The 13542-nt window shown below is 47.9% G+C and overlaps 1 protein-coding gene across 3 annotated transcripts in view; it reads left to right on the top strand.

Annotated features, from left to right (window-relative positions):
• The first annotated feature begins 1411 nt into the window (after window positions 1-1411).
• Window positions 1412-13542, top strand: part of KCMF1 (potassium channel modulatory factor 1) — a 76735-nt gene continuing 64604 nt past the window's right edge. Inside the window, exons 1-2 of one of the 3 annotated variants that reach the window (XM_055121651.1) lie at window positions 1414-1875; window positions 4297-4529. Coding sequence is in view for 1 of the 3 variants with exons in the window: in XM_055121650.1 (XP_054977625.1) it covers window positions 1860-1875 (16 nt within the window). In the remaining 2 variants the exon portion in view is untranslated. Of the gene's footprint in view, window positions 1876-2468; window positions 3080-4296; window positions 4530-13542 lie in introns of those variants that run through there. The other 2 variants (XM_055121652.1, XM_055121650.1) reach the window with 2 other exon arrangements.

Here is a 13542-nt window from a genome sequence, read left to right on the forward strand (position 1 = left end):
GGCATCACTTACTCATCAGGAACGGTGGGCGTTAGCTTCACTTTTACAGCCTAAGGCTCTGTGTTTGGTACCCAGGGGCACTGTAAAATGCTTATGAAAGCACTGGCATGGGTAAGCACCCAGTTAGTGCTAGCCAGCCTTGCCTAAGCCTTATTTTTTCTGCTCCACCAATGCTTAGTTCTGATGAATCTTTCCTCAACAGTTGTGTTGGACTGCATTTAGGCAAAATCTTTATAAATTGCCATGGAAATATTTCTGGTGATAGTCTTTAATTCCAATTTGTCTGAATCCTTAGTTTGGTTAATACTTAGTTTAGTAGTTACTACCAAATATAGCCCTTGGATAGTCACCTATAGATTAACTTTCTGGTGCTAATTTTATATACACTTAATTCTCCAAATTCCTATTAATATTGCTATCATCTATAACTAAAAGGGGGGGTGACAGGCTAGGCACAAGTCGTCCAATTATTTTAGCCCCAGTTCATAAAACTACTGAACTGCATAGGGTTCAGAATAAACCCCAAATTTGTAGTATCTTACCGATCTAGTTTCACTTGACCTAGCCGAGGGCCAGCGTTCTATTCTACGCACCTGAGGCCTCAGCAGAATTTCGAAAGTAAAAGGAGTAAATTAAAACCATCCAAACAAACAAAAGACAAAAGACACGGAGGAGCCGGCAATGTGAAACAATCTGTCCAAGATTACAGAGAACATCAGAACCAGCGTCCGCGGGAGGAGGCTTGACTCCGAAGCGCTGTTTCCGCCGAGCCACGCCGCCAACCGACACGTGGTGGAGGGGGCAGCGGACTCGAATCTGCGGCAGAGCCTGAGAACAGAGCTGAAAACGGAACAGCGTTAAAAAAAGACCAAAACACGAAGCAAAGAGCAGGCCGAGTCCACACACACACACACACACGCACACACCAGTTTTGCAAAGTCGCACACATACACCCCCCGCAGTGTTGCGTGACAGGGCACTCGGGATGGGCGCGGGTGCAGCCGGGACCCCGCGGCCGAGCAGGGCCGCCTTCCCGCGCCCGTGCGACGGTCCCGGGGCACCGCTGCCTCCCGCTCTGGGGCCGTCGGAAGCCCCGGCCGCAGTCCCCGCCGCCCGCGGTCGGCGCAGCTCCGCCGCAGGTCGCCGGCAGCCCGGGGGGCGGCGGGGGGGGGGGGCGGCGGGCGGCCGGCGGGCCACGCGGGGCGGGCGCTCAGGGCGGGCGCCGGGCGCCGGCGGCCGGGCATTTCCTCTTCCTCCCTCCGCGCTGCGCGGCGCCCAGGCCCCAGCCCGGCTCGGGCGCTCGACCCGGGCCTGCGGGCGAGCGCGGGCAGGCGCCGCGCCCCGAGCCGCCGCCGCCGCCGCCGCCGCCGCCGCCGCGACCGCGGGCCGCGGGGCCTCGGGGCGGCTGGGCCCGGCGCGGACGGCGAGAGGCGGGGCCGGCGTGCGGGCGGCGGAAGGAGGCGGAGGCGGCGGAGGCGGCGGCCCGGAGCCGGGGCGAGGGGCGGGGGGCGGGCCGGGGGAGGGGAGGAGCGGGATCTGCCGAGCGCCGCGCCGCAGCCGGGAGCCGGCGGGCCCGAGAGTGACCGAGTCACGGCGGGCGCCGGCGGAGCCGCGGCGTCGGACCCGCCTCCTGGAGGAGCTGCGCCCCGGCCAGGCCCGGCCCCATTCCCGCCCCGCGCCGCCTCCCCGCCGCCGCCGCCGCCGCCGCCGCGGGAGCGCTCCCCTGCCCACCCCGCCCCCGCGGCCGAGCCCGGGAGTCGAGTGGGAGTCGGCCGGCCGGCTCGGGCAGCGCCGGGACCCCGCCGGGGACACTGCAGCCGGAGCCCGGGAGGGGCCGCGCCGCCACCGTCTGAACTAGGATGTCCCGACATGAAGGTGAGCGGACCCCCGCCCCCACCCCGCCGCCCGGGCCTCGGCCTAGCCCGGCCGGGCCGGGGCGCCGCGGGAGGCGGCCGGCGGGCGGCGGGGATCGGGCCGGGCCCGAGCCGCGGGGGCCGAGGCTCCGCGCCGGGCGGGCGGCGGGCGAGCGACGGGCGAGGAGCGGCCGCCGCGCCGCCGCCGCCGCCGCCGCCGCCGCCGCCGCGGGGCCCGGAGCCGGGCCTGGAGCCGGAGGCGGGGCGGCCGGGCGGCCCGGAGGGTTTGCACTGTCATGGGGAGCGGGGGGAGGGGAGGCGGCGGGGCCCGTTACCGGCGGGAACCCGGCCCTCGGGACTGATACCGGACGCCGGGGGCCGCCGCGCCGGGCCCGGAGCCGCGGGCCCCGCCGCGGCCTAGCGCTCCCGCCGTCCCGGAAGGGCCCGGCGCGGCGGCCGAGCGGGGCCGCGGGCGCGGGCAGGAGCCCGCCGAGCCCGGCCCCGGCCCCCGGCGGGCGCGTCCGGTCGCCGGGAGACGACGGCGAGGCGCCCCGGCCCCTGGGCCCACGGCGGCCCGCGCGGGGAGGCTCGGCGGCCGGGGAACGGGAAGCCCCCGAGCCCGGCCGGGCCTCGCGGTAGGCCTCGGCGCGTCCCTGGGCTCGGGTAGCCAGGTTCCCGGGGCGGATGGGGCCCGGCCGCGGCAGCAGAGTCGGCTCGGCCCGGCGGCGGGCCCCGGCGTGCACACCTTCCCGAGCACTTTCGGGTGGCGCGCGCGGGGAGCCGCTCCCGGCCCGGGCTGCGCCGGACACTTTGTTTTGCGATTTTAAAAGTCGATGGGAGGACGGTTGCAGATTAGGAGACCGCGCTAGCCCAGTCCCAGGGCACAAAGAGACACATTTTGTGTGTGCGTGCGTGTGTGCGTGTGTGTGTTCCGGGCCAGTGTATAGACTTTGAGTTGGTTTTAAAAAAAAAAAAAGTTAACTTTAATTTACTGCCATATGGTTTCGAAAAGGGGGAGGAGGTTTTGTTTCTTTGTTTCCCTCCCACAGGACTTTAAATTAAAAAAAAAAAAGTGTAAAGAGACTTGGCCCAAAAAGTTTATCCTGGGAAGGTTAATGGAGGATCGTGGAAGTGACTTTGAGAGAGAACTGTGTGCTCTTGCTTTTAAAAATCTGCATAGGCGACCTAAGGAGTGGAGAGAGTTAGTCCTTCACACCCGTGAAGAGGTAGGCTTGGGAGAATACTGGCCTAAGAATTTCCAGGTCGAAAACGCAGATGGGCCGGAATTAGACTTGCAGCACTTTTGAGAATTTGCATTACCAATCGCAGTGTTGAGATTGACACAAAAACCGTTTTCGGATTCAAGGATTCTGTCTTTTAAGTACCCGAACTAATAGGAAGTAGACGGTATTGTGCAGCGTTAGACATTTTGAAGTAATAAGGTAACAGGGTCATAGGAAGAATTGAAAGTTGTGCCTGTTTCCTCATTTTCCCCTACTTAATGGAATATATTCTCCATCAAAAAGAAATTAGATTTACATTTTAATTTGGTATACTGAAGTTTATTGTAAACTGATTGTGTATACATTAGTCACCTTCACAAATCGAAAGTGAACTACAGCTTCAGCCTTTTTATAAATCTTGGGAGGATTAAAGTTAGTAGAACTGTAGTGCTGGCGAAAGGTAAAGTTTAAGACCCATTCTCTTGCTCCAGAAAATCATCCAGATAGTTCGAGACTGAGTATTTTAATTGAATCTGGGAAGATTCCTTTACTCTTAGAGTAATCTTTCAGAGTAAAGTCTCAGTGGAAACATTTTGAATGTGTAATACAAATTCTGTAACTTAAGCCCATTTCTCCCTGTTTGGTCCCATGGAAAGACTTGTGGTTATGAAACTTACATTTAAGTTACTTGGATATTACTGAGCCTCAGCACATTAATTGTACACCTTTTCTGGTAACTTACATAATACCAGATGTTTTTGAAAGAAGGAAAGTTCTATAATACATCAGTTGAAGACTTACAGCACAGAATTTCACAAGTGATCATTGGTCTAGTTTATGACTTAATACAGAAATGACAGTTTCATTAAGAATTACATTTTAATTCATTAGAGGTATATTTATAGACTTTTTTCAGGCTGCCATTATTTTCATCAATAGGAACTTCACCAGTCAACATATGCAAAGTTTTATACTTTAATTATTATTATACTTTTTCTCAGTTTTTCTCTTGAGAAAACTGGGCAAGCTAATCTTATTTCTTCTAGACTTTCTTTAGCTGTATGGTTTTTGATTAAGGGCTTTTAAGCATCTAATCGCCTCCAAATTCTCTGAACTACCTATTTCCTTTAGGTAGTATGACCCAGAATTGAATACAGTAGTCTGGTAAAAGATCTGAACTGTGCTTTCTATAATGTACCTGCTTTGTGCTTCCTTTTCAGTGCCTTCTGTATGCTTGTAATTTATTACTTTGTCTTTGTGCCCACCCTAATGAGTTCCACTGTATTGTATGTAATGATGTAACTTTGGACAACACATCCCCAAGATGGACACCTGTCAAGCTTAGAGTCTACCCTGTGAAGCCATGGACTACCTCTGAGAAAGGAATTACAACCAGGAGCATGGGAAAATGCTCTAACCCAGGGGTCAGCAAACATTTTCTGTAAAGGGCCAGGTAATATATCTTGTGAGCTTGGCAAGCTTTAAGGTCTCTGTCAGTTCTGCCATCGTGGTGCAGAAGCAGCTATAGGCAACATGCAAAGGAGTTAGCACGGCTGTGTTCCAGTTACATCTGACTCTGGGGCTGGGAAGATAGCTCAGGTGGTAAGGCACATGACCGAGCATTCGCAGGGTCCTAGTTGGGTCTCCAGGACCACATGTCCAACTGGGTGTGGACCTGGTAGTTTCTGAGAACAGGTGGGCAGGGCCAAGTTCAGCTGGGTGTGGTACCTATTTTGAAAATGGATTTTATGGACACTGACATTTGAATTTCATACTTTTCAGGTGTCATGAAATATAACTCTCTGTTTATCATTTTAAAATGTAAGACCATTCTCAGCTTACAGGACATACAAATGCAGGAGGTTGCCAGATTTGGACGAGTTTGGTCCTTGTGTTAGTATTTGCTTGCTTCTGCTCTAGACTAGGGATTTAAGTAAGCGTCAGTGGAACTGGAATTGCTCGACGTCCAGGAAGGATGGGCTCTGCATATTCATCATTTGGGTAATGGGGGGTGAGTCCATGAGCTGCACCTGTTTTCTTCCTCAGCCTTCCATGGCACCTTGTGTGTCAGAATGGAAGTAATTGTTTTTCAGGGTTTGAGAAACTGATTCCTTCCCTCCTAGTTCCTGTCAGAGTGGGGATGGCAGTACTCTAGATGAAGTCTCCTACTTGCCCATTATGACATTCCAATCAATTCCAGGGCCTCTTTACATTTTTTTGTTTGTTTTGTTTTGTTTTGTTTTTGGGACCCCCCCCAGATGCTCAGAGGTTACTCCTGGTGCTCTGCACTCAGGAATTACTCCTGGCGGTGCTCAGGGGACCATATGGGATGCTGGGAATTGAACCCAAGTGGGCTGCGTGCAAGGCAAATGCCCTACCCGCTGTGCTATCGCTCCAGTCCCTTTCAATTTTTATTTTTGCTTTTAGTATTCTTGTCATATGAAAAAATATTTTAAAATGTTAGTACCCAGTCACTTTATGGTTACCATATCAATACCATTTAATTCCATGTTGCATTACACACAGTGAACAGTCATTTTGTAGTTGATTTGTGAGAGTATTTTTTTGTTTTGTTTTCTGGTGTTTTTTTTTTTGCTTTTTGGGTCACACCTAGTGATGCACAGGAGTTACTCCTGGCTCTGCACTCAGGAATCAACCCTGGCGGTGCTCAGAGAACCATATGGGATGCTGGGAATCGAACCCAGGTTGGCCGCGTACAAGGCAAACGCCCTGCCCGCTGTGCTATTGCCCCTGTGAGAGTATTTTTTAATGTTTTAGTCTATTATTTTAAAGACATTCAAAATATAAGTATGTTGCTCATTGCTTAAAACCATCTTAGTAGCTTTGCAAATTAAAGGAAAAATCGAATTACTTTTAGCCTTAATAATGAAATTATAAGTATTCTTTCATAACTTGGAGCCTAAATGGTTACTTGGAATTAGGAATACATCTATTGCCTTAAATCAGTCAACCTTCTTTCAGTTATCATCATGTATAAGGCATTCTGCCTTATGTATAACGCACGGGAGAATGTGGGGATGAGTGAATGAGGCACAGTTTTGCAATTTTAAATCTAGTGGGAAAGATTCATATTTAGAAAGCTTCTGCAGTGCAATGTAACATATGCCATAGGAAAGGAGAAGCAAATTCATGACCATAACTTCAGTCTGACTAAATTTTCCCCAGTTTCAGAGAAGGATTCTTTTTTTTTTTTTTCTTTTTGGGTCACACCCGGCAATGCACAGGGGTCATTCCTGGCTCATGCACTCAGGAATTACCCCTGGCGGTGCTCAGGGGACCATATGGGATGCTGGGAATCGAACCTGGGTCGGCCGTGTGCAAGGCAAACGCCCTCCCCGCTGTGCTATCGCTCCAGCCCCCAGAGAAGGATTCTAATATGATTTCTAGTTTGTGTTTTTCTCCCTTGAGTTTTGTTTTTTTTTTCCCTTGAGTTTTTTCCCCCGTTGAGGTTTTTGTTTTGGGGCCTACTCCCAACTCTGGATCCACGTTGAGCCATATCTCTGGCCTCTGAGTGCCTTCTTAAATCTAGTTGGCTACTTTTGATTTGGGATTTGGATAAAATTGTTGAGATTTCAAAAAGAGAGTTCACTTTCTTTACCTGATTTATATTTCTATTACCTTTTCATATGTAAAACTGATAGTGAATAAGTACTATGTTCTCATATGCATTTCATAGGGTTTTTAAAATAAAGTACAAGAATAGGTAGTCCATTAATTATCCTTTTTTGAAATTGAACCAGTCTCTCATAGGTGTAAATTTTCTATTACTAAAAAAGTTTTATGAAAGTAAAAATTACAATCATTCCTAGAGTTCATAGCAGTAACTTTGTTTTCAGGATTTGGACACTGCAAAACTGGAATTAGTAATTAAAGCATGTGACTTTAATGTGATGAATTTTGCTTTCCGGTAGCAAAGTAAACTGGCTTTCATTTAAAAGCTCTTTACCATTAGGTTGGACAATTTAGCTATGATCTTTAAAAGATTACCACATTCTTGACGTTTTCAGTTATCAATTATATTTACCTTGACTTTTTTTTTTTTTTTAGAGGAGAAAGAGGACATACCTAGATGTGTTCAGGGCTTACTCCTGGCTCTGTGGTCAGGGATCATTCTTGGTGGTACTCAAGGTACCATATGTGGTGCTGAGGTTGATTGATTGAACTTGGATTGGCTGCATGTGAGGCGACTGCCTGACCCTTGGTACTGTGTCTCCCCAACCCAACTTTTTGATTAAAATCTTAGTTTTGCTTTTAGGGCTGGAGTGATAGCACAGTGAGTAGGGCATTTGCCTTGCATGCGGCTGACCCGGGTTCAATTTGTTCGTCCTTCTCGGAGAGCCTGGCAGGCTACCTGTGGCATATTTGATATGCCAAAAACAGTAACAAGTTTCACAATGGTGCCCGCTCCAGCAAACCGATGAACAACGGAAGACAGTGCTACAGTGCAGTTTTCTTTTGAGGCCACTCCTAGCAGTGCTCAGGGCTTTCTCCTGGCTCTGTGCTCAGGGCTTACTCCTAGGGGGCTGTGGGGGCTGAATGGAGTGGAAGGGGTTGAACAAGGTTGGCCGTGGGCGGGCAGCACCTTCCCACTGTACTATCTCTCTGGCTCTGCTTTTTCTGTTGTTTGTAGAGGGGTAATAGGTGAAGGACTTAGGGCCTACTCCTAGCAGTTTTCTGGCAACCATGTGGCAACCAGGATCAAACCTAGACATCCTGCATGCGAAGCATGTGTCCTAGCCCATTGAGCCATCTCTCTGGCTTCTACCTTGACTTTCAGTAATTGATAAAAGTGTAAATATCTTAATTTCTTGGATCTTTGATTTTATGAATGAGTGTAAGTTGGTTTTGAAGCCCATTTCCTCCTTGTTTTAACATTTGTGTTTATATTAGGATGTGATAAAGAATTCTTCAAATTTAGTTTGGAAGAAATTCCTTTCAGTCTTAGAATTTTAAGATGTATTAGCAATCTTGTTTAAAGATTGAAAGCGAGCAGAAATTGATGAAACTTCTAATGTGAAAGCATCAGCTAAATCCCTTCATATTAGTCTGGCAACATTTGAAAAAATAATCCATGCATTTATGAGTCATAACTTGATTTCAAAACATCAGCTTTATAATATTTAACAAACACTTTTTTTTTTCTTTCTTTTTTGATTGAGCTCTTGATCTCCTAGTTTGAGAGGCATGAGCTCAGCCATCCAGCCCCATGTCCAGCCTCCTGGATGTTTTCTGTTTGTTCTAGGTGTCCAGTTCAGTAGGGCTGGAGCAGTAATGCAGCAGGCAGGGCTCTTGCCTTCTGAGAGCACTGCCGGGTGTGGCCTCCACAGAAACCGAAGCAAAAAAAAAAAAAATATATATATATATATATACATATATATATACACATATATATATGTTAAAAGAGAGAACTGTTCATGATTAAAGTATTTGTTCAGAAAAGATTATACTGATTTTAAGTGTTGTGCTAGGAGGCATGGCATTTTTTATTTCCTTAAATTGATATGGTATAGGTTATTAGTCATAGTTTTTGTATTGGGGCCACACCCACCTTGTGCTCAGGGGTCACTCCAGCAGTCCTTGGAGCAGGGGTGGGGTGGGGGAGGGGGTGGGAGTTCAGGTCATACTGGGAATAGAAATAAAAGCAATTTAAAAATAAGCAAGTGCTCTACCACTGATACTCATACTCAGCCCTCAGTTATTTATGATTTAGTAATGAATTGAAAAGGCCTTAAGAGCTCTACACAGATTAGAACAGTTTTGAAATGTAGGCTTGGTGAGGAGGGGAAGGAGAATGGGTTGGGCCACACCCAGCGGTGCTCAGGGTCTATTCCTGGTGCTGTGCTCAGATCGCTCCTTGGAGGTGCTCGGAGGACCATGTCGGGTACCCGGGATTGAACTTGAATGGGTCGTGCGCAAGGCAAGTGCCCTGCTGTACTGTCTCTCAGACCCCCCAAATTTGATAGTTTTATCTGTTAGTCTTGCCCTGGTTCTTGTTGGAGATCTGGAGTAAAGCCTATCTTTTTTCACGTGGGGATCTAGAATAAGGCAGGCTGGGAGTACTTGATTCCTTGAGAAGGAAATGAGTGGTCAAGAAAAGAGATGGTGAAAACAAAGAATCAGGAGGGTATTAGCAGAAGAAAGTTAGACGATTTCTTCGTGTCTTGGGAGTGATAGGTAGACACAGGAGGTCGTAGATGGGAAACCAGCCTTCATGCCCTGTAGTGTCTGGGTTGGAGGGGAAAACGCAATTTACTCTGTGACTAGTAGGAGAGGAATTAAACCATCTGTCATAATGCCACCCTTTTCCCTCCTTCCTTGCCCTCCTATAGAGTCTCTCTCTCCCTACGCCCCCCCTTCTTCCTCCCTCCCTTCATTCCTCCCACTGCAGTGCTCAGGGCTTACTCCTGGCTCTGCTCTCAGGAATCTCTCCTGACCTGCTTGCCAGGGATTGAGTCCGTGTTGGCCTTGTGCAACACAAGCACCCTACCTGCTGTACTGTATCGGGCTGAGAGTCTCTTCACTATGTTTAAAGTTTCTTTCTGGAGCGTAACAAAGTAGAGTGTGGTCCATCTGGTTCATGTACATGGATAATTGGTTTCATCTCTTCCAAGGCAGTAGTTCCAGCTAGCAGTCTGGCAGATGTTGCCAGTGACCACAAGGGGTATCAGGGAGAAAGTGACTTCATCCATATTCTTTTACTTAATTTTCTTTGTTTTGTTTTGTTTTTGTTTTGGGGCCACACCTAGTTGTGCTCAGGGCTTACTCCTGGCCCTGCACTCAGGAATCACTCCTGGTGGTGTGGGAGATGAAGCCTGCTTTGGCGGGTGCAAGGTAACCAACCACCTTATCTGCTATACTACTGGCTGGATCCATTTTAGAACCAAGCAAAATCCCAGTGGTGGGTCAGTCAAGTCACCTTCAGCGAGAGCAGTGAGGAGAGAAGTCTCTCAGCGTGATGACTGAGATGTACAGGTTCCTTCCAGCTCTCCCGCAGCCCTCTTCTTCTTGCTAGTATTCTGCTAGTGTCATGAACTTCAACTTCTTTGGTCAGGGCATTATTATTATTAGTCACTTTCTAGTCTTATTTGATGAGTTGACTATTAACACAGGTATATTGAACTGTAATTTCACTTTTGACTTTCATTCCTTTTATTACTCCTTTAAGGCTGTTAACCGTGGCCCAAGGATGTATGCTCCAATAGAGCTCTTGTCTTGGACGTGTGAGACTGTGGGTTTGATCCCCTGCACCTTGCCAAGGAAAAGAACTGTCACCCTCCCCTCCTGCCTTACAAATTGTCACACCTGGGGGCTGGAGTGATAGCACAGCCGGTAGGGCGTTTGCCTTGCACGAGGCCGACCCAGGTTCGAATCCCAGCATCCCATATGGTCCCCTGAGGAATCACCCAGGGGTGATTCCTGAGTGCATGAGCCAGGAGTGACCCCTGTGCACCGCCGGGTGTGACCCAAAAAGCAAAAAAAAAAAGGAAAAAAACCAAATTGTCACACCTGCCTTTTCCTCCAGGCATTTGGAAGGATGAGCCATACCCTGTGGTGCTGGCGGTTGAACCTTGGGCTCCTGCATGCTAGTGTGCATATATCCAACCCTTTGAGTCTTCTCTTGACCCCTTTCCCGGCTTTTTTTTTTTTTTCAATGTAATACTTGTTTGTCTGCCTCCCCCACAATCTATCTGAAGCTAGGTATAGCATTTCACTTACCTTTGTACCCTGCCACCCAGCTAGTTCGGCGTCTGGCCTTTTTGAGACGCCCAGTGAGCATGTGGGTAAAAGTCACAGATGTTACTACTTGCTTAGAAACCAGGAGACTGGAAAATATTCTTCCTCTGTTTTTGTTTGGGGGAGGCTGGTAAAGGAGGCCAGAGAAGGGGAAACAGGACTGGGAACTTTGTGAAAGGGGACGGATAAACTCCAGAGTGAAAGTAACTTCGGAGAGTGGGCTCCTGGGTGGCCTGTGCCTGGATTCAGCCATGTTTTGCTCTACTTCTTGTTCCCATTCCAGATCAAGTGGCTGTGGGCTCCACATATTAATTGCAGTATGTGTAGTTGGTTTTCAGGTTCTCTCTTTCATTTAGCAAGTATTATGGACTGATTACTCCGATTGTTTACTGTCTCACCAGAATGACAGTATTCAGTATGTTTGAAACGCATGTTTGAGGCCAGTGCTTTCCAGGTTCATCGGCTATGACTTTCCCATGTGCTGGAATTATTCCTTGACGTTTATGTTTTATATGGCAGAAAATTAAATTGTGGAAGTAGTTTCATGGTTTTCTAAAGTTTGAAACCCCCCCTTTTTAAAAAAAAATTACTTTCATTTGCATTTCATAATTCTAATTTTTCCCCGCAGTGCATTTCTTTCCTTAACAATATTGTCTTAAATTATGGTATGGAAGTCTTAGCTCAGAAGGCTGGAGGGTATGTTTGTATGTGGGAATGTCAGTGTGGACCTTCCGCTTCTCGATGTGGCAGAAAAAAGGAGAAACTGGAAGTCTCAAGACACATCTGTGTAAAAACAGATGGTATCTGTTGGTATCTGTTGTCTGGTGGTATCTTTGATGCTTAGGGAGAAAAGAACTCAAAGGATTAAATATGTTTTTTTGTTTTTGTTTTTGCTTTTTGGGTCACACCCGGCAATGCACAGGGGTTACCTCCTGGCTTTGCACTCAGGAATTACTCCTGGGGTGCTCAGTCGACCATATGGGATCCTGGGAATCGAACCCCGGTCGGCCGCGTGCAAGGCAAATGTCCTACCCGCTGTGCTGTTGCTCCAGCCCCAAAGGATTAAATGTTTAATCTTTGCCTTCAGTGTAGTTTTTTGCTGTGGGGTTTTCAGAGTCCTGCTCGGAGGTGGAGTTAGCAGCTCTCACCAATCCCTCCTGTTACTCGTCCCCAACCAGTCGTCTCCTTCCGTGTCCTCTATGGGAGGAGAGGTTTGGCAGTGCAAGCAAATGAGAAGCTTTCTAAATTAAGGTTTAAGGACATTGAAGTAAAGAGGACAGAGATTATATAAAGGAGTCGTTACAGATGTACCCTTTCTTTTCTGAAGAGTAAAGTGTTTGATGGCCTCGCAGCATGAATGGGGTGTTGGGAACCAGGTAGTTTTTATAATTAAACATCTTGACATTTAGCCTTTTGAACTGCTAGCAGTTCTGAGAACAGGTCATTGTAATTTGAAATGAATGTAAACGTGCAGTGTTTTTGTCTACAGATACAGATAAACATAGTGGTTACAGAGGTCAGACTAATTTTTTCAAGGAAAAAGAACTGGTTAGAACCCCCAAATGATGGTGGATCTAGTACAGAAACTTGTGCTGTGCTTGTGTCTGACCAGGGTCAGAGATCATCACTTCACATCAGACTTACCATCTTCTTCATATTTATTACTTATTTCGCGTCATCCTCTTTTTTCTTCTTTTTTGGTTTTTGGGTCATACCTGGTGATGCTCAGGGATTACTGCTGGCTCTTCACTTAGAAATTACCCCTGGCAGTGCTCTGCGGACCATATGGGATGCCAGGGATCGAACTGCATTGCAAGGCAAATGCCTGACCGCTGTACTTTCTTTCCAGTCCTCATTTTCTGTATAGTTTTTAGAAGCCACTCAATGAAAGAAGAGACAGCAAGTCTGCTTTCAGGACTAGGGTCACTAGCCGCCAGGTGTAGCGAAGTTGAAAACCATTGCTCTGTCGCCTTGGTTATAACTACAGTCCACCAACATGCAGGACAGGTGAAGAATGCTGTGGTGACCATCCAATCTGTTTCTGTTTCTATTCAATAGAAATCTAATGCAAGCCAGGTGTAATTTTAAACTCTGGTAGCACAGTAACAAAACTAAGTAAGTGAAATTAATTTTAATAATTTAATACTTTAATTCAGTATATCCAGAATAATATCTCAACATGTTATCAATATCAAAATTGTGTTGGAAATTTTTTCAACATCTTTTCCTTCTGAAGTTAAATTTGTGTGTGTGTGTGTGTGTGTGTGTGTGTGTGTGTGTGTGTGTGTGTGTGTGTGTGTGTGTGTGTGTGTGTGTAAATTTTAAAGCTCTAGTTGGGCAGATAGGTACTTGCCTTGCATGAGCCTGACCCTGCTGGGGTTCCCGCACTGCATACAGGTCCCTGAGCCCTTTCAGTAGTGATCCCTGAATGCAGAACCAAAATCAAAAAGTTTTTTCGTTTCGGGGGGAAGGGGGATGGGGCCAGTCCGTCAGTGCTCAGGGCTTGCTTCTGACTCTGTGTTCAAGGATCACTCCTGGTGGACTCAGAGGACCATATGGGGTGTGAGGATCAAACCTGGGTGGAGGTGTGCAAGGTAGGTTCTCTATGCAATGTATTTTTGCTCCAGTCCCGAGAGAAATTTTAATGTTCCATGTGGTGACAAAGTAAAATTTGGGAATAAATTACTAGTCCAATGCAGAGCCTTTTGTGG

Source organism: Sorex araneus, chromosome X (assembly GCF_027595985.1).
Source record: "Sorex araneus isolate mSorAra2 chromosome X, mSorAra2.pri, whole genome shotgun sequence".
In the NCBI taxonomy this organism is placed as follows: domain Eukaryota; kingdom Metazoa; phylum Chordata; class Mammalia; order Eulipotyphla; family Soricidae; genus Sorex; species Sorex araneus.